This window comes from Astatotilapia calliptera, chromosome 10 (genome assembly GCF_964374335.1).
Source record: "Astatotilapia calliptera chromosome 10, fAstCal68.1, whole genome shotgun sequence".
Taxonomy (NCBI): Eukaryota; Metazoa; Chordata; class Actinopteri; order Cichliformes; family Cichlidae; genus Astatotilapia; species Astatotilapia calliptera.
In genome coordinates, this window is record NC_137431.1 from 16,427,134 (window position 1) to 16,453,134 (window position 26,001).

Below are 26,001 nucleotides of genomic sequence, written 5' to 3' on the forward strand. Positions count from 1 at the left end.
TGCAGAGACGTTTGCTGCCAGATACTCGATGGTCGGTTGCGTCGTGTGTCTGGCGACACTCTCGATGCAGGACATTGAACGACATCTACCAATCTGGAACCACGATAACAGAGTTCGGGCTGATTGGAGCTGGCTTGGACCTTATCGAAGAACAAGAAGCGGCTACAGCTGTTCAAAATCCTATAAGGCTGGCTGACATGATAGACAATTGGCAGGGCTGTGAGTACTCAGACTGTGTTTTGAACGAAGTATGGAAAAGATCTTGGAGAAGAACAACGGGAATTGAGATAATTGGTGACCAGTGATGGACATTAGACCAACTGTAAAAATTGGATGCAGTTGTTCCACTAAACCCAAACATTCACCATCTTCACTCATGCGGCCCCCCTGGCGCCAGCTGAAGGCCTGCCAAGGTTGAAGCTGACTGGAACAACAAATTCTTCCCATGATAACAGGACTGTTATCAGAACTCTTTGTACCTCCTTCAAGGCCACCTTGGTCCGCTGGAGACTGTTGACCTTTGCTTAACCGGGCGTGGTGACACTTTCTCTCAGCTGAACACGGGATACACACACACACACACACGCACTAAACATGTACACAGATACTGATACGCCCTCACTCCCCCGAATCCAACGCTTCCTCCCATGCTTACCTTCCATCCGATGTGGACACTGGATCAGCTGGAGGCGCAATCGAAGACTGCAGCGGTCCCAGATCAGCTGTACACACTAGAATACTCTCCCATGCGGCTTGTCTGTGTTTTATTGTGTTATGGTGTGTTGATATCTGTGCATTCCTGTATTATCCTTTTGTGTTACACATTTCGATGTTTTTTTTTTCCCTTGCTACCTAGCCTGACCTGTGTCCCCAATGTGATGTTTGTGCATTGTATGTACAGTCGGCAAGGTCTGTCATCTCAGTTGTGGGCAACAGCAACTGACAAATAAAGGCTATCTCATCTCTCATCATCGTCACATTCGAACATGGGATGATGTGAAATTGCTGGAGGTCTGTGAGCTGCCTCATGTTGCTTTTAAACTCCTATTAAGCTGCTGATTTCCACAACTCTTTTGAAACTGAGAAATGCCGCTAATTAGAGTTTATCCTGTTACATGACACCTTTGTCGCTGCGTTTGTAACTGTGAATGGCTGCAGAGTTTGAGAGAACAAAGGCCTAATGGGATGCCTCTTCTGACCTGGTGAGGTCTGCAGCCTTTTATATTTGACGGGTTGTTACTGAAAACCTGCGCAGCAGCACGAGGGAAATATGGGATGGTGACTCAATCAGGGCATTGCTGCAGAAATGGTACATTTAATGCGTTACCATTAAGCACCTTCTAACAGAACTATAATTATGGGGTGTGTGTGTGTTTTTTTTTAAATGTATTGGTTACCACCACACTCACGGATCTGATCATCAACCTGTTGCATTAAATGGTCTCTAGCTGAACATTTACATCACGGAGCTCGAAACATCTTGAGCTTAAAATTCAATAAGCAGGCCTTTTAGGTCCTGAGGATCCAAACACTGCAATAAAAAGCAGAAGAAAAACAAAAAAATATATAAACTTACTGCTATCATAAATTAGCTTAAAATGCTGTGAATACAAATCAACATGCACAATAAATTTTCATGACTTTCATTTGTGTTTGACAGAATTATTTCCAAGTAGGCAAGCTGCCGATAAATAAGTAAAGGTAGGCAGATATTCAGGAAAGCTGCTCAAAGGGTTAACACACTCCTGACCTGAATGCTTTTTCCAAATTAAATCTGAATCTTGTCACTGTGACCCCCTTTTATTTTGTTGATTCATCTGTTACTACCTACACTGAACACAATATGGCCCATCAACAATGCTTTCACCAGCCATTAGGACAACAAAGGCAGAGCTGCCAGTGCCTCTCCCGTGAAACGGCATCCTTTGTTTATGATCTTTGCAACCCTAGTCTTTTTTTTTTTTTGCTCACTCCTTTCATCTTTTCTTCGCTTCTCTTTGTCCAGCTCTCTACACTCATTTGCCATCTTCTCCCAGTTTTTTTTCCTTCAATTATCCCCCCCCTCCCCCAAATCCCCCCTAATGCTTCCTAACACCCAATCTTCCTCTCCTTTTCTTCTTTACCCTCTCTCCATTTCTTGTTTTGTATGCAAGCCCCAAGGGAGAGAAATGGGTGAAAAGCACTCTCTCTGCACCACTGTCACAAAAGACTGGTGAGTCATCTCCACTTATGTTCCTGTCTCCCTCCTCCCACAAACACACACACACACACACACACACACACACACACACACACACACACACACACACACACACACACACACAGGAAATACACTCACATTACCTGCCGTGCATTTACAGGAAGACGCGCACAGACACACACACATAAGTGAGAGTGCTGGCATACAAGAAGCAAAATTGAGAGATACAAGTATGCATACAGGCACACACACACACACACACACACACACACACACATTCCACAGCTTTACAAAAAGGCCTGAAATTAAAACCCAAGTCACATAGTGTAGTTAATAAGGGTGGTTGGAAATGGCTTTCACCCATGTGTGCTGCTTTTTATACCTTACCGGATTACTTTGAATTTCTAAAAGGAGAATTCATGTCAAATGAAGACGCCAGCCCACAGAATCTGAAAGCTAAAAAGACAGAGGCTCATGCAAGAGATACTCCAGGACCGGGGGACACAAAATTAAATATGGATAAAAATGGATAAAATTGAAGGCAAACATGTGTAGGAGAAATTCCAAGATTTAGTATAATGTGGTTTTGGTCTACCTGTGGTTTATGAACCACAGATGAAATTCTCTTCCTCCATCTGCTGGTGGACTGAGTGCTTTACAATGCAGTCATGGTGCTGCTGTGTGAAAATACTCTATTACCAGAATGAATCCTTCTAATTACTCATGAATGACCAGAGTGGCTGCTTTCAAATGGCATGGGAAAATGTTTCTGTCTGAAATGTGATATTATAGAAGTACAGTACTGTGCAAAATTCTTGAGCCACACTTCAGTTTTCTTTATATTTTGCTAGGAAAATAGGAAATAGGTACGACAGTTTGTAGAAAACACCGTTTGTACAATTCTAATGAGCTTTAACGCCTGTATTTGGCATGACCACCTTTATTCTTCAACGCAACCTGAACTCTCTTTTAATTTAAGGAATAGTACTCCAAGGCTTCTTGAGGATATTCACAGATCTTCTTTGGATGTTGCTTGTCTTTTTCTCTATTAAGATGATCCCACACTGCTTAAATAATGATAAGGTCTTGGCTCTGGGGAGGCCAATCCTTGAGTTCGGCTGTATGCTTTTACTGCATTGGCAGTGTGTTTGGGATCACCGAAAAATGAATGGTGTTTCATGGTGGATCCGCATCTGACGAAACCAAAAATTCCGCCTTTGGATTCATCACTCAATAAGTCCTGTTACCACAGATTTTTGATCCAATTCTTGTGGAATTTGGTTTTATTCCTTAATAATGTCTTCTTGAAAGCCATCCTTCCACTGTGGCCATTTCTGATAAAGCTTCATTGAACAGTAGATGGATCAACTGAAAGGTCAGATGCATCTCTCAGATCCTCTGTCAGGTATGTCTCACAGAGGATCTGAATTTTTTAGCATTTCTTAAGCACATGTCTTCCAGATACTGTTCATCTGTAGACAGTATATTAGGCTGACCACCTATTTTGATTAGCCCTGCCACAGACTGGCGACCTGTCTAGAGTGTACCCCGCCTCCCGCCCTAAGACAACTGGGATAGGCTCCAGCCGCCCTCCGACAGTGACAAAGATAAGCAGAAGAGAATAGATGGATGGGGACTTTGTCCAGTTTCCTCAAAATTGTTTAGGATACACTGCACTCCATCCTGAGATGTGTCATGTTTTCAGCTAATAGCTCTTCTCTCACCTTGTGGGTGCAGATATACTATTTTATGTCTGTCAAACATATCTTTGACATTTTTCATAGATTCAAACAAATGTCTATATTTTTGCAACAGGCATCCAGTGACAAAGTGCCTATAGATATTATTTAAAATTGGTTATATGCTAAATTGTCTGGTTCGTCCCTTGAGTTAAATTCCATTTTTATGCTTGAATGATTCATAGGTCAGTGTTCAGAGACAGGCAATGTCCAAGGGAAAGCTCTGAAATACTTTCAGAAAGCCTGGAGAACTATTGGTCAAGACCACTTTAAAAAGTCTGGCTCCTTGGAAATAAAATATATAAAAAATGAGCAGTTGCTTGAGACTTTTGCACAGTACTGTATAACAGGCTATCATATGGAAGGAACCCAAGTGGATTACAAGTACCTTGCTCAGTAGAAAGTAAGGTAGGGAATGACCTGTTCATCTCCCAATGATGTTTCCCACTCACCTGCACCATCTTTCTACACGTTCACCAGGTCTCAGTCTAATTAGCCACACGCCAATCTGAAACCTGAATATGTGAATATTTAACCTGATATTTCATCAGCCGTCAACTGCCAAATCTGAGAAGCATAGTGAATAATTTATCAAAGCAGAAATCATACAGACGGACAAAGATCAAATAGCAGCTAATTTATTCATTGATAGTGACCTTATGTTTGAAAATAAACTTATTTTGTGTTGTTTACTCGTGGGGAATAGTGGAATTACAATATGATGATGATGTTGGGGCAAAGCCGACTCCAACACTCAGAGAATCACCTGATCATGCTTTACAGAAACCTGCTTGTGAGCTATTCAGACACATCAAATATTGAAAGCCTGGAGTTTCCGTTTCACACACAGTGAGGGAGGGATGAGAGCAGTGAGAGAGCAGGCAGACAGAGCGGTGGAAGAGAGGGAAAAGCTAAAACAAATAAATAAATAAAATAGACCAAGTGGGATTAAGAAGAAAAACCCAGCAGTCACCCTGGGAGGGTCACACGTGAGGTGGGATGGAGGGAGAGAATGAGGAAAAGGGCCAGAGCATCGAAAGGTAAGGCGAGGGGAGAATGAATGTTTACGACTAATCAGGTCGCCCTGACTGTAACAATAGAGGCTGATCCCTTGTAAGGCAGCTGGTGACTGATTGGCTGATAACCTTGTAGTCAGGCGGTTAGGAGGGCATGTTTTTTAATTCTTCTGTCTCTCTTTCAAACTTCAGTGGGATAACTTTTACTCAGGCCGAAACAGTGACTCAGAGTTGTGGCAAGGACAGCGATGAGTCACAAAGCCTCCAGGAACCAGATGAGGAAGACCAGACTGATGGAGGACACTATGATGGAGATGGAGAGCCAAGCCAGGTCAGATGAGACAAAACCACATAAATGAAATATAATATAAACAAAACCTCTATCGATCACAGTCAGTGCAACTCATATGAAACAGCAAATGAGCATTTAGCGTGTCATTTTGTTTGTGTGCTTGATAAAGGGTGCAGACGATCAGTGCAGCGGTGCAGAAGTGTTACCAGACAGCACCCTGGTAGCCACAGACACCCAGGACGATACTGGGTGCCTCCCATCGTCCTCCCTGCAGACAGAAGAAGAGTTGTCCCCCATTTCTGTGTTATCTCATCCCTCTAACACACAGAGTAGGTCACACTCACAGCTGACAGATGCATGGGGCCAGCAGGGTGCATTTATTGAAAGCACTTGCTTGTGTGAGACTATTTAAATGTAAATGGGTTAGAGCCAATGCTGCTTAAGTGCTTTTCTTTGCCATTTGTGTTTTTATAGATCACCCACCTGAACCCTGCTGGTACTGCTTGAGGTCTCTTGACTCGGAGTATCGCCCTGAAACTACAAAACAGGTTTTTAAATTCATGACAAAATATATTTTCCATTAGAGGGAGTGTTGAGAAAATGCTTCATGCATTCCCCATTCATTTAGTTTTCTCTAATGTAACACACACATATAAAATAATAGAGGATTTGTTATTGCTGTGCATTTTTTTGTGTAATTTTTAAAGACTCGAATTAAATTTAAGCCTGAAGTCACTGTGCACAGCTCTTTTCTCTACTGTAATGCAGACCTCTGCTTTTCTTGAACAGCAGGACGACTCTGATTCGTCACCGCTGCCCTCTAGTGGTCAAAAAGTGAGCTACCAAACAGACCCTCGGCCACACTTTGGTGTAGCTTGGTCGTCCCACTCGCCGTGTCACCCACTGTGGGGAAGCGAGGGGCCCTGCAGGGGACAGAGAAACCAGGAAGTGCACTATCAGACACACACCTGTCCACACTGCCATCTGGACTTGCCCCCTGACACACTACGCTGGCATGAGGTTTGGCTAAGCTAAGCCCACGTAGACATAAATAGATCATCACTAAAGATACCGCAGTTTATGTCACTCTGCTTTCTTTCTGTCTGCACAGGCAAAGTGTCTGCTGTTTGAAGATCTGAGGAAGTCAAACAAATAGATGAAGAAAACGTTTCTTTTTTGTTATTAAAAATAGTGTCTGCTGTCTAAATTAGAATATTCTCAGGAAGCCTTTAGCGTGTTAGTGTTGTGCAGTATCTGCTTGTGCTATTAAATATCTATCTATTTATTACACTTAAGCTTTGTCATCACTATTCCTCACTTATTATTATATTATTATTTTTACTCAATGTTGAACTTCTGTGACTTTAACTGAGCAAGGTGAAGTCATCCTCTTCCTTTTCCTGGTCTACATCCCTATGTTAAAAATGACCATGTGCACGTTAGCATATGCTACTTCCGGTGCGGAAACTCCTGTGGGGAGGTTTGTTTCCGGTGTCCTGTTCACGCCCTGTTTACGGTCCAAAACAAGTTAAGCAAATGAATGAATCAAGCGGCGATTTACATTTCTATAGATGTCTTGGGCATTTACCCAATATATCTGTAAATGATGTTCATCGACTTGTCGATATTTTTTCCCTGTGCCTCAGAACAAAAGAGAAAAGGGATTCAAATGTTATATTTCTCAGCTGTCCCTCGTTTATCGCGGGTGTTATGTTGTAAAAATAACCAGCGATAGGTGAAATCAAGTAGCCAATTGTATTTTTTGACGGTGCAAAACGTTTGGTGGACATCGTGGACATACAGTACTGCACTTCAGATTCACACTGCTAGCAATCGTCACGGAGGAGATCTTCTGCAGTGGCAGGACACAATGTGACGTAAAAAAACGTGCAAACTTGCACTAAAAAAATCTGTGAAACAGCGAGGTGAACGGTGAACCACGTTATTAGCGAGGGACCACTGTAATTTTGAAGGTAAGTCACAGCATACCCTTCGTAAATACTAATGTATAGAAACTCTTACCATTCATTTTTTGTGTGGCTTTTTTCACGGTTTGTTAACATGCTGTGTAGGTGTGTACTTGACTAGCTGATATCGACATAACGGGAAAGATCTGGTTTGACTATTCTTCACCTGTAGTTTGAATGCTGAACATTTGCCTGTTTAAGTCATAAGACCAGTCACTATACAGAGATGTGCTTCTGAATGTGGACGATGTGTCTTCTGCTGCAGTAATGCGGTTCTGCTTGTATTGAGCGATGTAAACAACTGATTGATCTAAACTCTTTAAACTTCAAAATTGATCATTAGATTTTTTATGACACAACAGTGGTGAGTGTTCCCACCTTCTGCTCTTTGTAACTTAACGCGATCTTTCCGTTTTCGAGTTTTGGACATGATTTTGGAGTATATCTTCGCAGTAGCGATTGACCGCAAAGTAAAGCTACCGGAAATGTACAACCCCACGTCCGGTCTCAAACCAGGAAGTTAGCATTTTCTCGTGCACAGGGTCAATTAAGATTTTTTAGATCTTTTAATTGTATTTTTTCAATAAATAATGTTAGAAATGGACTAAATGGCGCAAATATGCACTCACATTCTTATTTTATTTTAAGAAATTTTTTTAACTTAAGATCTTTAGGCAGAACATTCTTATTGGATATTCATCAGGGGCATTATCATATACATGTCTTGTCTGTTGGATACACTGACAATAAATTCACCATTAGCACTGGACAGGTTTATACGTGACTTAATGAGTTAATAAGTGTTTATAAGTAGGGTATATCTCAGTATGTTCTGTCTTTCCACTTCTCTATTTTTTAAATTTCATCTTTACTACAAATCCCCTTTTGTTTATTTCCCCTAATTCCTTTTTTTCTTTGATTTATCACACTCATTTGAGGTTTTTGACCTCATGCAGTCCAATCTGATGTCAAGGGAGCCTAAAAAGTAAAACTGATCAATAACAACCCATAAAAAAGTTTCAAAAACAGCTCAAAATCCCCCCTATTGTGAAAAAATAACATAGTTTCCGTTTTTCCACATTCAGTTTATCTGCTGTCATGTAAATGTTAAATCATAAGAAAAAACTGCACTGGCTCAGCTCTTCAACTTCCATCTTAGCTTTACTCCCTTGTCTTTGTGAACTGCTGTCACAATGTGACCTATTGGCTTGTTTTTTGGTGCAAAGTCCATCTTTTATGCAATTTTATCTTAGTTTACTTTACAAACCAAGACACTAAAGAGAAGCTATCTGTGTCAGTCAGCCTGTGACATGGTCCGGTGTGAAATTCAGGCAGATAAGGGAGTACCCGAAGAAAACCCAAGCAAACAGACTCAAACAGACTCAAGGAGGGGCAGCCATCTGACTGGTTGGTGGGTGAGGAGAGAAAACACAGACTTAGAAAGAGATGATATAAAGTTTAATGGCATGCTGCAGTGTATGGAACGCCAGGACTGCCATAATGAATTAATTAAATACACCATTAAATAATTAATTAAATGTGGCAATAATTAATTAAAATTGGAATTAATTAATTAAATAAATAGTTATAACACATGTAATTAATTAATTATTGCCACATTTAATTAATTATTTAATGGTGTATTTAATTCATTCATTATGGCAGTCCTGGCGTTCCATAGAAGTGGTATATACATGTGGGGAGTGAAAAGAGGCCATATACTGATGTTAAAATGAAAATGAGTCAATTACTATTCATTATAACGTGATTAGTTACAATTTATAAACCCTTCATAAAAGCAGCCTGTTTTAAAGGGAGTGAATGGAATGTCTTGAACAGAAAACTGAGCTGGTTCCTTGTGATGTCACAATATTCTGTGCCAAATTCCTCTAGAATCTCATTGGCTGTTGGACTCCTTGTGGCTGTAGGTAGTCTCCCTGTCATTCCTTACATATTGATGTAACATTTTTCAATGTTTTCTTTAAACTACAGTGGGATTAGCCTGTGTCCCACACATCTACTTTCACTGAAGTCCACTGTGAGAGTACAAGCTGCAGAAACCTTGTGATCCAAATATTAAAACATGGAAAACCTAGAGGAGAGCATTGGGGAAGAAGAGAATTATGGCATTGATCAGGAATACAGTGATCCAGAGACAGGAGAATATTTCACTGATGACAGCTGTGACTGCATCTTAGACAGGAAAATCACGTGGCTGTCACTTCCTCGTCTGTGCTTGGAGCGTGTATTCAGTTTTCTGCCAGACTGGGATCGCAAAACAGCAGCTCTTGTTTGTCGTCAGTGGCACAACGTCATGCGCTCACCTTCTCTCTGGCGCCACCGCCGTTTTCACTTCAGTGGTCGGATTTCCAAATTCAGGAAGCCAGATTACTCCTCTACCATTGCCTATGTGAGCCACCTGGGCGCCTACTTGGAGAGGTTGGAGGTGACTGTGTGTCCTCCAAGGAAAACCCAGGCAGCCCTGAGACTGAAGGGAGCGATCACTCAACTGTTTTCTGAGCTCATCAGGTAAAAGAGGCCTGTCTGAACCAACTCGTGGTTTTACACAAATTAGGGCCCCACTCTGTTACCCTGTGCAATATAAGTAAAAACTCACACTGCAACCTTATTATCATTGCGACCTCCACAGGGTGAGGGCCCCACTGCGCTCGCTAGCCGTCATGAACCTGGAGTTGGACAGACGCGCTTGGACTTCAAGCCTCAGAGCCTCAGTGGTGGGCTGCCTGATTTCATTCCTCCAGAGAGGCAGCTCAAAACTCAACTCCATTTGTCTGAGCGGGATGCGAAACTGCATCCATCAGGTGACTACAGCACACATCCTAAGATAATGTTTCAGCAGCTATATATCACCACCCAACTTCCAGCTCTTCACTACAGTGCTAGAGTTATTTAAAACACAGAACAGATCTCATCAGCTGAGAACTGGAGCCGAAGTATTGTGTGTGTCAATTAATCAGTCTTCATATGGAATAGTAACTTAAATTTTGGTGAAAAGTTACTAAAAGATGTTCAAATTCAGCGACATAAGACTACATTACTGAACTGAATTGAAGCTAAGTAGTTTAATATTCTAATTTAAATCAAATATCTTCTTTGTGATGCTTGATTCTTCCCTTAATGTTTTATAATAAATGCCACAATTTTAGTTACCAGTTTGCAGGTCTCCATATAAAGCTGCAGTAAGTTTGTGTTTAAAGCCTCTCCTGCCAGACAACCACAAGCTAGAAATGTTGACTTTTGGGTTCACATCAATCACAAACTCCTAAATATCAAGCCCAGTGGAGCTGTAACACTCCTTATTACTTCATAAATGGATTTCTGATAGTTTAAAGTCTAAGACCTCTCACTGGGCAATGTTTGCTTTCTAGGCTAGATTGATTATTATACTGATTGTGGTCTTCTTAATCTTTATATGGTTTCTGAACCTTTAACTTCAAGGGTTTGGAGCTGCTTTCTGCCTTATTACATTATGAGACGCGCTTCTACCCCCGGTGCTATATTTCCTCTTTGGATTTGGAAGCATTCTTTTCTGGTTCGGTGAACGTCTACCTCAACTCCAGCGTGCCCGACAACCTGAGCCAGTTGCAGCGTCTCACCGATCTGAGGCTGAGTTACTCCTGTTTGTCAGATGAGCTTCTAATGGCACTCCAGCAAAGACACGGAGGAGGGAGGCGAAAGTCCAGCAGAGATGGCAATACCCTGCAAACATTTTTACTGCACTGCTGTCTTAAAGAACCACATCAACAGGTAAGCATGAAACGAACCTTTCAAGTGGCCTTATTTTATTATTGTGTGGGGATGTGTGAATGATGTAGCTGTGATCCCCAACAAAAACTGGATTCACTGCTTCTGTGGTTGGACACAATGTAATGGCAGATGTATAGATCCTGGGTAGGAAGACAGGGTTTAAAATACCCCCACAGGTCTAATTTCCATCTCCGCTTCTTTTTGTCTGTCAAGCTGATTTGTGGAAGCTCATGGGCAACTTTGGCATCAAGCTGCCCAGACCTCAAAGTCAAGATTTCAGTGAACCAAGTTGTTAACAATGATCGCCTCGCCAGGATGCTGCTGCCCGAGATTCCCCTGAGTGAATACTGCATGTCTGCTTCCTACTCGCCCAACGAAGACTGGAGTCCCAAGCCTCTCCTCAGCGACATACTGCCTCAGTACAGACACACCATTCAGGTCAGGGTGCTGAGCAGGCAGCATTACAGAGTTCAGAGTGTAGATATGATATGTTAAAATGAATGCCTGCTCATTACAATCAGCACATTACTGTATGCTATATATATTACATCAGCTCATTTGAATTTGATCTGCAGAGGCTCTGAAGTTGAAATTAACAGACGTTCTCTCAACTTATGTCCACAAGCTTGGTTAGTCACAAGCAATGTCATTACATCTGCAACCAGGAATAACATTGCCTATTGGTCATTGTTTATGGCATTTATTGTGGATTATTGATGGGATTGTTACTAGATTTTTAAACAATCCCCAAGAAGGTTCAAATCCACTGGCTGGCTGGTGCCTTTCTTTGCGAAATCATTTAATGTGATACAACACATGAGTACTGTGTAAATGATGCTTCAAGAAGAGGGAACTGAAGGGCATGTGGCCTCGTCCCACAAACTTTACAAGAGATTGGCTGAGACAGTCTTTAGTAACACACTATGTTTAAAGAACTAAGCGTTGAATTAAAGAACAGCAGTTGCCTGATGGAGAACTGGCTTAACATGAACCTAGTTACTGAATCAAAATCATTATCCTGCAGCATCTAAACCTGGACTTCGGTGCAAACAACTTCGGTGAATCTTTGGATGAGGAGCTGTTGGAGCTGGTTAAAGTGTGTGAGCGTCTGGTGGAGCTGAGCATCTGCGCATTCTTGGAAATCCGAACTGTTGCAAGGCTGCTAGACATGAGTTTAACTCAAAGCTCCCTCAAAGAGATCCACGTAAGACGAAACAGCAATGTCAACCTGACTGCACACACAATAAAGATACACACACCCTCACAATAATGCTTTTAAACATTTTATCTTGCAGGTAAGAATCTGCAGCTTTAATGAAGCTGCTGGAGAGGAGGAAGAAGCACTGGAGGAAATGCTGTCTTCCTACCTTCATCTTCCTCCTGATCTGTGTTTTTCTGCCATAATTTACCCGTTTGAATAACACTTTCACGGGGATTTGTCGACCAGCAAAGGACAAACAAAAAAACAAATAAATGAGTGAAGCATAAAAAGCATCTTTTTTGCAAATAATCAAACCAAAAGAGTAATAACTGGCCATTTTTATGTGGATTGCCCGCCCACTAGCTGTCTCTCACTCGCTCTCTCTGTCTCTTGCCTGTTTTTCTCTGGGGTGGTGTGAGTGGCAGTGGGGGGTGTGCATGGAAACACTGACCTAGTTTCTCAGCGAAGGGTGATGAGGGAAGCAGAGTGTGCACGTGTGTGCATGCATGCATATGTGTGTGTGGGAGAGCTCTATTTAAGGGAACAGGAGGCAACAGCAACATACCAAACTCTTGCTTACACAGCTCACGCCTAACTGCACATGAAGTCAAGTGTATTGTGGGCTTTCAGTCATATTCGTTTAATTTTTTTCTGTTATTATCATTATCTGTGCCACTACACCTCACCTCATTATTATTACGTATAGAGCTCGTACATAAAAAAGGATGTGGGCTAATGTAACATTTATCTAAATGCTGGGGTATTTTAATTTGGTTACTTGAAACATCAAGCACCATATCTGTATTTATCTGTACAGTAATGTTAATTCACCCCTCTTTCAGATTCTTATATTATATTCAATAATTTATTCAGTAAAGGCTTATAGTCGGATGATATAAATTTATCTCCGCACATCAGGCAAACATCATCCTTCACCTGATTGGTCGCCAAAAGCCTCCGCCCCCTGTAGATCACGTGACCAAATAATGACATTAGGCAGCGCGGCGGATCAGCCGATGGTATGTCCAATCACCTGACCGCTGTTTGAATATTGATGCTCTGCCTGCCGCCACATTGCTACGCCTTTCCCATGCTGCTGCTGTTGTTGTTGTCTGATATTGTTTGAGTGGGACCGTCGTAAAATCGAGAAAGAAAAATGTCCTCGCTGCTTAAGCCATTTTCGGTGTGTGAGGGGCCTTGCGAGAGCTGCGGTGTGAGGAGAGGATGCCAGAGCTCGGCTCCGGATCGGCAGCCTCCATCCCAGCGTTCGGCGGCGGGCCTGGGCGCTGTGCCGGCACACCAGCGGTCGTACGCGGCGAGGAGGAGCCTTGCGGCTGCCGCGATCGGAGGGAGGAAAATAACACATCCCGGAAAGGCCATCCTCGCAGGTTGATTTTACGACCTATTCAGCCGGCAGATCCCCACCCCTGCTCTCATAGCCGCTTAGTGCTTGCCACACACAACCAGCGCAGACTAATCTCAATCTGTCGCCCATTAAGGCTGACCATGCAGAACTGGGTCAAAGCTGCAGTGATGCTACTGCATGATGTAGCTGCACGTTAGTGTTAGTCTTTAATGCACCTCTGAGGTAATCTAAAAATGATGTAAGGGATGCTGAAGGGATTGTGCTGCAGAACCATCTCATCTTTTTGTTTTTTTCTTTCATGCGGAAGTAGAAAATGCTGGCAAGGTCTCTTTCCCCCCTTTGCTGCCCTAAGAACATTCAAGAAGAGTTGTGCACAGTGAGCGATTCTCCCTCTCCCCTTGTCTCCTCATTCAGGTGGCATCGCAGGAGGAATCGAGATCTGTATCACCTTCCCTACAGAGTATGTCAAGACCCAGCTGCAGCTAGATGCAAGAGTAAACCCGCCGCGATACAGAGGGATTGGTAGGTCACTGGGACATACATGTGAAGTTGGTCTTGTGCTGGTCTACTCACTCGTGGGCATGCTGTGTACTTACAGGTGACTGCGTGAAGCTGACTGTGCAAGACCATGGGCTCAGGGGGTTGTATAGAGGTCTCAGCTCCCTGCTGTATGGCTCAATACCCAAGTCTGCAGTCAGGTGAAGATGCATGCATCATATAGAGTAGTTTAATATAAAGATTATGTGAGAACCCCCCCCACACACACACACACTCGAAACAATTCAAAAGGAATAAAAGAAGCGTGGCTGTGATAGGGAAGCACTTGGGCCTCTTGCATCCTTTTGTTTTGCAGAATCACAGATGAGCTGGGTTGCAAACTTGAAACTGATGAAGCAGCCGACTGATGTTAAATCAGTGACACAGCATTTCTTAGTACTTAGCTAACCAGCATCTATGTTTTTCAAACTGGGCTTTTAAACATGAAAAGAGACCATAAAGAAAAAGCAGCAGTGTACACTCACTCTAGATAACGTTTTTGTCCTGTCTCCCCCCTCACCCCCAACCAGTAGCAGCAGATGACTGCCTCTCTCTAATCCTGGTTCTGCCAGATGTTTATTCCTGTTAAAAGAAAGTTTTTCCTTCCCACTGTCACCAAAGTGGTTGCTCACAGGGATCACCTGATAGTTGGGCTTTTCTCTGTAACTGTAGGGTCTTTACCTTACAATAATAAATGCCTTGAGGCAGCTGTTGTTGTGATTTGGCACTGTATAAATGGAATGGAATTGAACTAAATAGATAAATTGCATTTCAAACCAGCCGCTTTATTTGTTTTGATAACTTTTGCCAGTATTGCTCTGGTGGTGACCCGGTCAAGCAACCAATCTTTCTTACAGGTTTGGCATGTTTGAAATGCTCAGCAATCCAATGCGAGATGCGACAGGGCGGCTAGACAACACACGGAGCCTCTTGTGTGGTTTGGGCGCCGGAATAACAGAGGCAATAATAGTGGTCTGCCCCATGGAGACGCTCAAGGTTCGTTGGAGGAGCGTGTGTGTGACTACACGGGTCTGTCGTGTCATCAGTGAGTAAACTGGTCTTATGAAATCTTGCAGGTGAAGCTGATCCACGACCAGTGCTCCCTCCGGCCTCGCTACAGAGGCTTCTTTCACGGAGTCAGCGAAATTATCAGAGAGCAAGGTAAGAGAGGGAAATCTAAAGCAGCCGAGTGGTTGTAACTACAGATGTGCACGTGTGCTTGCGTTTCACAATGAGTCAAACTGTTTTAACCCGTTCAGGCGTGAGGGGGACGTATCAAGGCCTAACGGCAACCGTGCTTAAACAAGGAACGAATCAGGCCATCCGATTTTATGTCATGAACGCACTTCGCAATTGGTACAAAGGTGAGAAAGTGTGCTTTGCTCCAATATCATGCAAGCGTACTGCCTGTTAGAGCAGTCACAGTTGACTGATGGGCTTCCCTCCCCATGGGTTGGACATTAATGCATGTTTGGATTTGACCTCTAAGGGGATGATTCCAGGAAAGAAATGCACCCAATCGTCACAGCCATGTTTGGAGCAACAGCGGGAGCGGCTAGCGTTTTTGGAAATACACCTCTGGATGTCGTTAAGACCAGGATGCAGGTAGGGAAGCATAAGTTCTAATGAATTTCTTGCTGTCGTCTGGTTATCTTTTTGGAAACCATTGTTTTACTGGTTTGTAGGGTTTGGAGGCTCACCGCTACAAAAACACAATGGACTGTGCCTTCCAGATCTTGAAACAAGAAGGACCGCAAGCGTCAGTAACTGATATCCTCCTTTTCTAGCTTGTCTTCGTGTTTGTTTTTTTAAAATCTTACATCTAACCTCATCTCGCCTTGTTGTCGTCCTCCTGCAGGTTTTATAAAGGGACAGTTCCCAGGCTTGGCCGCGTGTGCTTGGATGTGGCCATAGTCTTCGTCATCTATGAGGAGGTGGTCAAACTGCTTAACAACGTGTGGAAGACCCAGTAGTCGGGAGAGGTGGGGGGAGCACAGACCAGTGCCTCATGCTATGCACAACTGAACACCTCTAATCTCGTTCTTGATCAATTTGATGGCCACGAGCAGATGACATGTCGTCTCGGCCAGTCTCCACACTGTTACACATTCTAAATAAATTAAAAGACTCTAAACAAAGTGACTGAAAAGGAAAAGCAGAGACGTTAGTTGCACCAAATAGTTCAATGTCAGACTAACAGGAGATGATTTGATTTTGAAGGGCGAGACGAGGGGAGGACGTGTTCGGTGCACCTGACCTAACTTGTAAGCTCGGTTTTGTAAATCTCATCATCACAAACATGATATAACAAATGGAAACGTTTTGACTCAAAGGTCCAAATTTAGAAGGGGAACAAAAGGGAAGAAAACACATGACCACTGTTTTAGCTTTTGATGGCTGTTGTGACCTTACATGTTGTAGAGTGAACACTTTGTAACGAAACCATTAATGTGTCTTTTGACTCACTGAGTACTTACTATACTGAGCAGAGAACGACAGAGAGGGCGATGCTTTAACACATCTGTGCAGTGTTTCAACACATCATAGCGTTGCCGTTGCTTACCCTGCTGTGCTTGTGGCATCATCGCACTGTAACATTCACAGGATATCTTTTCTGTGTCTCTATGATGAACTCTGAGATGAACATTTTACAGCCGCTGCTGTGTACAAAGTATTGCTGCATGTATGTTACTGTGGCATCAGTCTAACACACTGACAGTGGCTCGCAGGCTGCTCAAGGCTACACAAACTGGTCTGGAGCCTGTGCCTCTCCAGCGGATCATTTCAGGGTCTCAACCTGTCAGAAGTGATGATTAATCTAGTGATGTAGGAAGCAAATCTGCATGTAGCGCAGTCTTTACACGGGGATTTGGTGAGCTTTTGGTTGCTAATCTGGTAAGATTCTTAAAGCTTTGAATTCTCTACAGCAGCACATGAAGGCTTCATTTGGGAATATTTGATCCGTATTGCTTTATTCTGACCCTCAGTCTGAACCATTTAAGCAAATGCAGGCGTGAAGCATGGGGGGAAGAAAGGTTGTGCCAAGCTGAAAATAAGCCATATTACTTTAATAATCTTCAATCTTCAGCTGTTCTGCTTATGGATTCACTCATCAAAAGGACTAATTGGACATTAAGCAATTTTAAGATTCTTTAACTGAAGGTCAAGCATCTCAAAAGCTAAAGATTGCTAAAATTGCTAATTAGCTCCTCTAATTTACTTCAGTACTACAAGTTTTCAAAATATTGGCACAATTTATAATTTTTAATCTGCAACATGTAGTAAACATATTTTTTTTCCCTCCATATCACATCTACAGCGCCTGAAACTTCCACAGTACCATGTCAGAAGCTCAATCAATGGGGGAGGCTCAGATTTGATTGACCTGGTGGCACCACAGAAGCCTTTGTCCTCTTTGCCAAACTGCTTCAGCAGGATCTCTAGCATAACGTCCTCAATAGCAGAAAATCTTTAAACCATGAGCAGCAAAATATTGTTTGTTTAGGTCTCTACCACCGTTTTCACTTATTAATGCACTTTTTTTTTTTTTTTTAAACTGTTTGGACTTTGTGTTTAAGGTTTACTGCTTTTCATACGTAGGGGAAACAGCATTTGAGATTTGGCAGTCACTGTTGATCCCTGCTGGGCACATTAAAGGTTTGGTGTTTCTGTTGAAAACCATCAATGCTCATGTATGATGCATATAACCAGATATTACTAATAAACTTGTGATTATTATGAGTGAGTGAGTTTGATTACTCTGGTCTACCAAAAAAAAAAAAAAAGAAACGTTTGCTACTGGGAACTTCAGACCAGATCTTCGTCTACTTATTTTAAATAATTACAGAAAGCTTGTCCAATTTATGTTTCGACAGTTCAAAATAGCACAATATCTGGGTTTCAATTTCCCACTAAAGATGCTTTGATCCATTTGTTTTGAAAACAAACCACAAGATGATACCAGAGTCGTGTTTAAGCAGATTTCTGCTGATTTAGCTCAAAATAATATGAGGTCAGAGTGCTAAAACATGTTTGAGGCACTTGCTTTTCCGTTTGTACTGCACATCAATCTCACTTTGCAAGAACCAACAGCAGTTACCAATCATGCTCAGGATTAAAAATTTCCCTGATATCAGCTTCCATCACTGTTATATCTTGATGAAATCTTTCCCCGTGCTGATCACAGAGATTTGGTGGAAAAAGTGGAGAATGTAAAAAGTGCCCCTTCAGTAAACTGGCACTCATTAGCTGATAAGCTTTCAGGATGTTATCCACCAGCTCAGTATAAACCTCTGCTCAGTGATTGCCAAGAAAATTCTGGAAAACCTGCTGCTGATTCAGTTGGCTTTAGTTTCCTTTTGAACTCATCCTCAAACATTTATTCACAGATTTCAGGACCAACAAAAAACACCTTCCTTAAATTTGGCCTCACTTGAGAATAAACATTTCTTAAATGCCAAAAAGAATCACTGCTTCTGTCCGGTCATCATTGTCGTCCAATACTTCAATGTGCCACACAAAAATGGTTTTCAGATGTGGAGCTGGCACGTGTTAAAGTTCAGGTGAAAGAATCCAAGCAGCAAAATGCTTGTTAACCAGGTTAACATCCTTCACTGCTGAATCCCAACAATATCCAACTGTTTATATTTTTATCAACAGTCATAATGTAAACAGTGAGTCACTGCACAGTAGTTTGAATAAGTTCAAGTTCCAGCAAACAACCAACAGCCTAATTACATCACAGGACAGTTTGAAGTGGCTTTAAAACCTGACAAGGTTCTGTTGAAGGCACAAAACTGCTGCTTTCACTGATTAGTTAAAAATATTTATTTATACAGTAAGAACTGCCATTACATATTTCTGGAAATCTTGCTTTTATAAACAAATCTGATGATTGGCGGTGGAGTTCATACCTAACAGAGCTCAATACACTTCCCATTTAGGTAAATAATGAATATATTTCACATGCTGGTTTCCACCAGTGCTTTTATAATAAACGATCACTTAAAGTGGATGAACACTTTAAGCTGATTCTTGAGTGTGATCAGGAAACTAATATAAACATGCTGATTTATACTTACATTCCTGTAACAAAAATGGTCAACCTGGCATTTCCAGTGCAGGCTGTGACTCAAACAGAGTTGGTGACACTTGGCTTCACCACAGAGGCAGAAAAATCAGCAGATTGCAGCTTTGCTGACAGGAGATTAAAGGCTGAAGGAGCACGGCGAGCACCATCTGCATTTACATCACAGAGGAAGGCTTCACTGCCCCCACCCGATACTCACAGTTTATCTAGTGAGGCCTAAGGTGACAAAGTAGCAAACATGGTCCTGAAAATATGCAGTTCCTTGCTCCAAAATAGGAAACCATAAACATGTGTCAGGATCGGTTTCAATAGATGCACAACCTTGTTTGGCTTTTAACCACATGTGCATGGCAACAGAGTACGTTTCTGAAGCCATGTCAGAGCGCCTGATCTAAAATTGAATTGTATACCAAGATGAGACGATAATAGGAGAAGGTATACTACACCTTACAATCTACTTGCAATAAATTTAAGAGGCAGATGATTTTACATTCTGGTTCATCCGATTGCTTTTAAGCTCTTGCACTGTTAATATTCCCACATGGGCATTTGTATTGTGACTGCATTTGCATTCTCTGACACTCCCACTAGTGACAGATACTTATGAAGTCAAATGGGTAATTAGATAAAGTCTAGCTGCCCTTGTTCCAGCTGTCAGCTGTTTGGAAGGAAATGATGTGACAATCCTTTGTCAAAGTCCAGAAATAGAAGAGAACTGTGGTTATCGTCTCCATCTAAAGAAAGAAAGAAAAAAAAACGCAAGGTAGATGTTTTAGGTGTGCGGAAATGCTGAAACTCTGATAAACAGATGGATGGATGGACAGGTTGACTGGAATCATACTCACATTCTGAGACACTTGTCTTTTCCGCCACTGGCCACTCTCTGCCCATCAGGACTCCAGTCCACAGCGTAAACCTGCACGGATAAGACTTAAGGTAATTCAGGAACAGTAATCAGCATTTAGAAGGAAGTATTTATATCAAATTTCCTTCCCCCACCTCATCAGCATGACCTGGCAGGTCCATGTTGAGCTTCCCACTCTTAATATCCCACACTTTAAGCGTGCTGTCGCTGCTGCCGCTGACCAGCAGCCTGCTGTCTGCTGACCATGCTATTTGATACACTGATGCCACATGGCCACGCAGGGACATTAAGTACCTGTGGGCAAAAGGACACAACCAGGTAGAGTCATAATCTCTAAGATGTACATCTTTGGCTGTACAGCACCATCGCCTGGACAAAAGTTGTATTACTTGCAAATTAATTTATTATTCCTTGTGATGGTGATTCTCTTACTTTCCAGTGCGTCCGTCCCAGATTTTAACAGACTTATCGAAGGAGGCAGAAGCAAGAAGCCTGGTGTCTGGGGAGAAGAGCACTTCATTGACCAGAGCGCTGTGGCCCGTCATCCTGGCCAAAGGCTTTTTGTCTTGTGCAGGATTCCACAAGAACAAAGTGAAATCATCTGAGCCGGAAACCAAGCGCTCTGGAGCTGAGCCCTGCAGCAGAAGATAAAGGTCAGGGCGCTAAAACAGGGAGGAAGGACATGTGACTTTTTACAAATCTCAACAAAGGGTACCTACCCTGACTTTATTATATCTCTCTAAGGCTTTCTCCTTCAGCTCTTCCACTGGAGAGAAGAAGAAAAACTTGTTATATGAAAACAACCCCCTTTAACTTTGTGAGACCAGAAAGGTGACCGAACACACAGCAGCCATGCTAGCTGTATCTGTGCTGCCAAAACACTCTAATATCACACATTTTTTGCTACTAAAAAAACCTGTCTAAATGGTAAAATGTCAGACCATGTGGTGCATATGTGACACTTTGTTTTCTGGAGTCAAACCTATTAAAAAGTAAATGCTAAAAAACCCCCAAAACAAAAACAAACAAAAACTCACCATACATGGCAATGATCAGTTACTAAAAATCAGAATGTTAAAGAACATGCAAGTGTTTTGGGTCTTACATGATCCAGTGAGATCCTGAGGGTTGACAGTGGCATTTGCGGGTTCAAAAGCTCCTGTACGCAGGACATGGTCAGTGCTGAGAGCCAGGGTGTTGACCCAGTGGGCGTGGCCCTGCAGAGTCCTGCATTGGACACCCTGCATCAAAGAGATTAAACTAAACACACGTTTCATCCAAACACTTCACGGATTTCTCTTTGCTCTTATCCTCATCCTCTCTGTGGCCATTAAGATTTTAGTGTCTCAGCCACACATGAACATGCTGTTAATAAGTCTAATCATAAAACCTTTCAACTAACCTGCACAAGGGCTCTCTAAGAGCAACAATTTTTTTATGTTAACAGTATGTATATACTTGAAATTTAATAACCAGCCATTTTGTTAGGTACACATGCTCAACTGCATGTTACCACAAATATCTCATCAACTTCACAGCAGAAGCTCAATGGGTTTAGGCATTTAGATGTGAAGTCATGGCCAGAACGACCTGCTGAAGTTAAAAACAAACATCATAAAGGGGAAGAAAGGTGAGTTTGAAGGTGGTCGTTGGCGCCAAATGAGCTGATATAAGTATTTCAGAAACTGCAGATCTGCTGGGATTTTCCCCACACAGCTGGCAGCAGCAGCTCTCTGGGTGAAAATGCCTTTCTGATGCCATAACATTTGTCTATATTAGCATTATTAGCCTACATTTTTTATGCACAAGGAACAAAAAACAAACAAAAGAAAAACAATAACTAAATAAAAACAGTGAACTGGATTACTCATGTTTCATGCACAAGAATACACACCAATATTGTTTAACATATTAATGAAAAAAAAAAACAACCCATACCATATCACTCTTATAACCCTTTAAAACCATATATTTCACACACAGACTTACATCTTTTGCTCTCCACACTTTGACAGTCCTGTCCTGGGACGAAGTGTACAGAAGTCCATCTCCTCCCCATTTCACGCATGTCACTGATTGAGTGTGCCCAGTCAGGATCTTCTCACATCGTCCCAACACTGTGTCCCAGATACGTATTGAGCCGTCCTTAGAGCTGCTGGCCAAGTACCGACACTCTGGATTACTGAAAGGGATAAGAATAAAGACAACTATAAGACCACAAAGTTTAAGTTAGTCCAACATGATAATCAAATTATAATCAATACCTGCACAGTTGCAATGTAGTGACTTCACATTTAAGGGAAACTAACTTCTTGTGTCTGTAACTTTAAGGCATTTCTGAAACCTTGTGTTTATTTGTTTGCCAAAACTACTCTGACAATTACAGCACATTTCCAACACAGTATTGTTTTTCCAACAGCCTAAAAAACAGACACTCTCTCCATCCTGCTGTTGAATAAGTAGTTTAGATATATCTGAACATATATTGGCTGCCTGACTCAAAGGATGTGCCTCTTCCTGAATAACTTAAGAGTCCAAGTCTGATCTACAATATCATTTGTATAACTGTAAATTACAAAATGCTTTTAAATTAAGTTTGGCTTCTTATGAAACAGAATTCATGTGTTACAGTTTCATTTTACAGTGCAATATTTCAGTGGAGTGTTTCTGTAATTGCTATGCAACTAACTGCCATCTCTATAAACACATTCATACAGATTATCAGGCAAGGGAAGAGATTTTTGGTAGCTCAAGTCGTTTTGCTTTTATTTGTAGTCCAGCTGTAGTTCACAAATCACAGGATTTATCTGCATGCAGATCCATGTGAAGCGCAAAAGACTATTTTTTCCCTAAAAAACTCAATTTTTAGAAAGGAGTAAAAGTACTGTACATTTTTTAAAGTTTCGTATATAAAATGGGTCTGAATGAGAGGTCTGCAGTCAAATAACAGAGAAATTCAGGGAAGTGAAAAATAGATCGAGTGCTCACAGATGAAGAGGTTCCCAGCAGAGCCAAGTGATCCATTTGGTGTGTCCTGTCAAAGTCCTCCCTATCTGCGCACCAGTCACTGGATCCCACAGACATATCTAGAGAAAGAGAAAAATAGAAAGGTTTAATGAATGCATCTTTGAAACCTAATTATGGATCACATGTGTTTGTTTTTGAAGCACACCTGACTGTTCTTGCATCCTGAAGCCAGCTTCTTTCCATCAGGTGACCAGGCGATGCTCAATACCCAGTGTGTGTGTCCTAAAATGAACAATGGTGTATTAAAGCAATCAGTCACTTGAAGTTCAATGATTATCAGATCATGCTGCCTTGTAGATGTTATTTTATACCCCTGGATGTGTGGTGGGGCGTCTCAGTTGTCAAGTCCCAGAAGCGCACCGTGGTGTCACCTGAACCACTGGCCAGATATCTGAAATAAAAACAGACAAATGGATCAATGTTTAAATCTAATTAGAGGTGTGATGTCACAACATAATTCCATTTTCATATACTGTTACACAACTCCAACCCAAAAGGTACAAGAGATTATGACAAACTGGCAGAGAAAAGCTGACATCTGTTCACTTTGTGTCAAAGGTACCCACTTGCCAGTGGGGCTGAAAGCGACTGAGATGACGGCCTCAGTGTGTCCCTGCAGTGTGCTGGTGCAGCGTGTCACAGCCCGAACCCTGAACAGAGCTTGAGGCTGGTACACCACAGGCAGAACTTGTTCAGTTTCAACCCCAAGAGCCTTAACGCATGTCCCCAGGCTGGACACCACCTCCATCTCCCCTTGCACAAAGAATGCCAGCGGGACTGGCTCCTCCTAGAGTGGATGACAGCAGGAAAAAAAAGAAAAGAAAAAGCATGTTTACTAGATATTCAATTCAAAATTGATATCATGACCATCATATTTGATTATTTCAATCTGGGCTATACATTTACACAAAACACTGTATACTTATGCTGTATAATTACCTTCTGAAGCAATGCATTGCAGACGAGCTGTAGTTTGTCTTGGGTAATGTCTAAAGGCACATCGAAAGGTGAACCCAGAATCTCCCCATTCTCGTCCTGAAACTGTATCAAAAGCCGCTCCACGTCCTCACTCGACATGTCTGCTTCAGGTCCACCTGTTAAGAGACCATATTTTAAAAATGTTTAACATTTCTACAAAAATACAATAACATTTCAGAAGAAATACCAAATGCAGATAGACAACGCGCAAACAATGTTTCAAAATGTGGAAGTCTTAGTGGTGCTGCATTACTAACATACACTGATATCGCTGTGCATCGCCCTAAACGTAGTTTAATTACAAAGCACTCCTCAGTTTTTCAGCTAGCTAAAGTCAACGAGACAATGTCTAACATCAGTTCATTCAAGCTAATTTAAACAAACGAAGCAACAGGGAGCATGTTGCAGAGCCATTTAAAAAAGTTATTACGAAAACTTCAACTGAATTGTCCTACCTGAATATTTGCTTTGGTTTACTGTTTTGCTAGCTGACTACAGTCTGTCAAGCTAACCGAGCTAGCTTGCCGTTAGCCAACAGTTTAACAATCTATATCCTTTCATAGCCGAGCCCAGGCCAGTACGATAACTGTAACTTGTTTGGACAACTGCGTCCGGGTTTATACGACATTACACTGTAAAATAACTGTGCTAAAGCCTTACCTTTAGAGCGGTAGCGGCGAGATAAAGATTCCCACGTGTGTACCACCACAGAGCCTTTAAATGAAAGATATGTAAAGAAGTCGTCGAAGATCACGTCAGTTAACGGGTTCACGCAATGAATTATGGGAAGTAGCCGTGCTACTTCCTTCTCCATAGACGGAGTCCAGTCATCTTTACTTTCATAACGTCTCTGTAAGATCGAGCTTTCTTAAATGTCCTATTTTATGAACTGGACAGGAAACAAATTTTCACAGGGGGGCATTTACTCAAATGTTCTCAAACTTTTTATTCCATATTTATTTAGATATATAAAAAATGGATAGAAAAATATCCATATTTATTCAGTTTAAATAAATAAATAAATACATGAAAAAATATGCTTGCACCCTCACACCTTATGCATAATTACAACTATACACGTAGTGTAGACTCGGAGAAATGTAGCCAGGATTTGAGACAGTAGAAAAGCATCTGCGTGTTAAACTGCAAATGCAAAGCAGGAGACAAACAGGAGAGACATTATCTCCAGGTGCAGAAGTGGATCAATGAACTCACCACACACTAAGGGAGCTGACTGTAAGTGCAGGATGTCCTCAACAGATTTCCATTTGTTGTACACTTTTCGAGTAGGCTCATGCTTTTAAAACTAGCTGCACAGTTTGATGAATGACCTCTTTTCAGTTTTGCAAGGCAAGATGGGTACCTCCCAAATTCTGACCTGAATAAGACTATCCAAAGACTGTCCACTCACTGGCCTCCCAAGAAATGCTGGTTTACCATGGCAGTCAAATTGCAGAATCACTAAAGCAAGGTGATCCTAGTAGTTAAACTGAGCTTGCACTGTAATAACTTAAGAGAGATATGGGTGTTTCAGTTTTTCAGTACCAAACTATGTGAATTAGTGTAACTTATAGTTGGAAAAGTGTATCAGTATAATTCAGCTGGTGAGGCACATTATTATTATTATTATTATTATTATTATTATTATTATTATTATTATTATTATTATTATTATTATTATTATTATTAATACTAATAATAATATATTTATGATGTGACTCTTCTGTATCCAAAGTTGTGCTGCTGGATTGAGATCTGGTGGCTGTGGAGGCCTTTTGAGTACACTGAACTCATCATCAAGTTCAAGAAACCAGTCTGACTTTCCAATTTTGGTCAGGCTGTGCAAACTGCAGCTTTAGTTTTCCAGTGTGGTCTTCTGCTGCTGTAGCCTGTCTGTTTCAAGATTTGACGTGTGTTCAGAGATGCTATTATGTATACGTTGGTTTTAACTAGGGT

General features: G+C 41.7%; 4 protein-coding genes across 7 annotated transcripts; 3 read left to right on the forward strand and 1 right to left on the reverse strand.

The window, feature by feature from the left end:
• Positions 1-4,842: 4,842 nt before the first annotated feature.
• Positions 4,843-6,542, forward strand: LOC113031239 (uncharacterized). The gene is made up of 6 exons (XM_026183252.2): positions 4,843-4,979; positions 5,148-5,286; positions 5,417-5,576; positions 5,722-5,795; positions 6,037-6,267; positions 6,359-6,542. Exons 1-6 carry the CDS (start codon positions 4,939-4,941, stop codon positions 6,401-6,403), a joined length of 690 nt encoding a protein of 229 aa, XP_026039037.1. The 5' UTR covers positions 4,843-4,938; the 3' UTR covers positions 6,404-6,542.
• A 540-nt stretch (positions 6,543-7,082) lies between these two features.
• LOC113030550 (F-box only protein 39) lies at positions 7,083-12,473 on the forward strand. 2 transcript variants are annotated; one of them, XM_026182089.2, is made up of 7 exons: positions 7,083-7,220; positions 9,207-9,743; positions 9,865-10,036; positions 10,674-10,982; positions 11,196-11,420; positions 12,007-12,186; positions 12,278-12,473. In XM_026182089.2, exons 2-7 carry the CDS (start codon positions 9,298-9,300, stop codon positions 12,401-12,403), a joined length of 1,458 nt encoding a protein of 485 aa, XP_026037874.1. In that variant the 5' UTR covers positions 7,083-7,220; positions 9,207-9,297; the 3' UTR covers positions 12,404-12,473. The 2 variants fall into 2 exon arrangements, with proteins under 2 accessions (XP_026037874.1, XP_080163681.1); XM_080307555.1 differs by lacking the exon at positions 7,083-7,220 and having other exon boundaries at positions 9,174-9,743.
• A 717-nt stretch (positions 12,474-13,190) lies between these two features.
• Positions 13,191-17,827, forward strand: slc25a1a (solute carrier family 25 member 1a). Of its 2 annotated transcripts, XM_026182092.2 has the most exons (10): positions 13,191-13,571; positions 13,964-14,071; positions 14,148-14,247; positions 14,944-15,082; positions 15,163-15,247; positions 15,346-15,450; positions 15,576-15,691; positions 15,772-15,845; positions 15,945-16,068; positions 17,406-17,827. In XM_026182092.2, exons 1-9 carry the CDS (start codon positions 13,340-13,342, stop codon positions 16,057-16,059), a joined length of 1,074 nt encoding a protein of 357 aa, XP_026037877.1. In that variant the 5' UTR covers positions 13,191-13,339; the 3' UTR covers positions 16,060-16,068; positions 17,406-17,827. The 2 variants fall into 2 exon arrangements, with proteins under 2 accessions (XP_026037877.1, XP_080163682.1); XM_080307556.1 differs by lacking the exon at positions 14,148-14,247 and having other exon boundaries at positions 13,265-13,571; positions 15,945-17,827.
• Positions 17,828-18,898: 1,071 nt separating this feature from the next.
• Positions 18,899-24,872, reverse strand: nle1 (notchless homolog 1 (Drosophila)). 2 transcript variants are annotated; one of them, XM_026182087.2, is made up of 13 exons: positions 24,706-24,872; positions 24,007-24,161; positions 23,634-23,854; positions 23,379-23,458; positions 23,213-23,289; positions 23,029-23,126; positions 22,030-22,222; positions 21,146-21,281; positions 20,760-20,806; positions 20,473-20,675; positions 20,175-20,334; positions 20,021-20,091; positions 18,899-19,909 (listed from the first exon to the last, which is right to left on the reverse strand). In XM_026182087.2, exons 1-13 carry the CDS (start codon positions 24,857-24,859, stop codon positions 19,897-19,899), a joined length of 1,608 nt encoding a protein of 535 aa, XP_026037872.1. In that variant the 5' UTR covers positions 24,860-24,872; the 3' UTR covers positions 18,899-19,896. The 2 variants fall into 2 exon arrangements, with proteins under 2 accessions (XP_026037872.1, XP_026037873.1); XM_026182088.2 differs by lacking the exon at positions 24,706-24,872 and adding an exon at positions 24,501-24,639.
• Between the last annotated feature and the right edge of the window lie 1,129 nt (positions 24,873-26,001).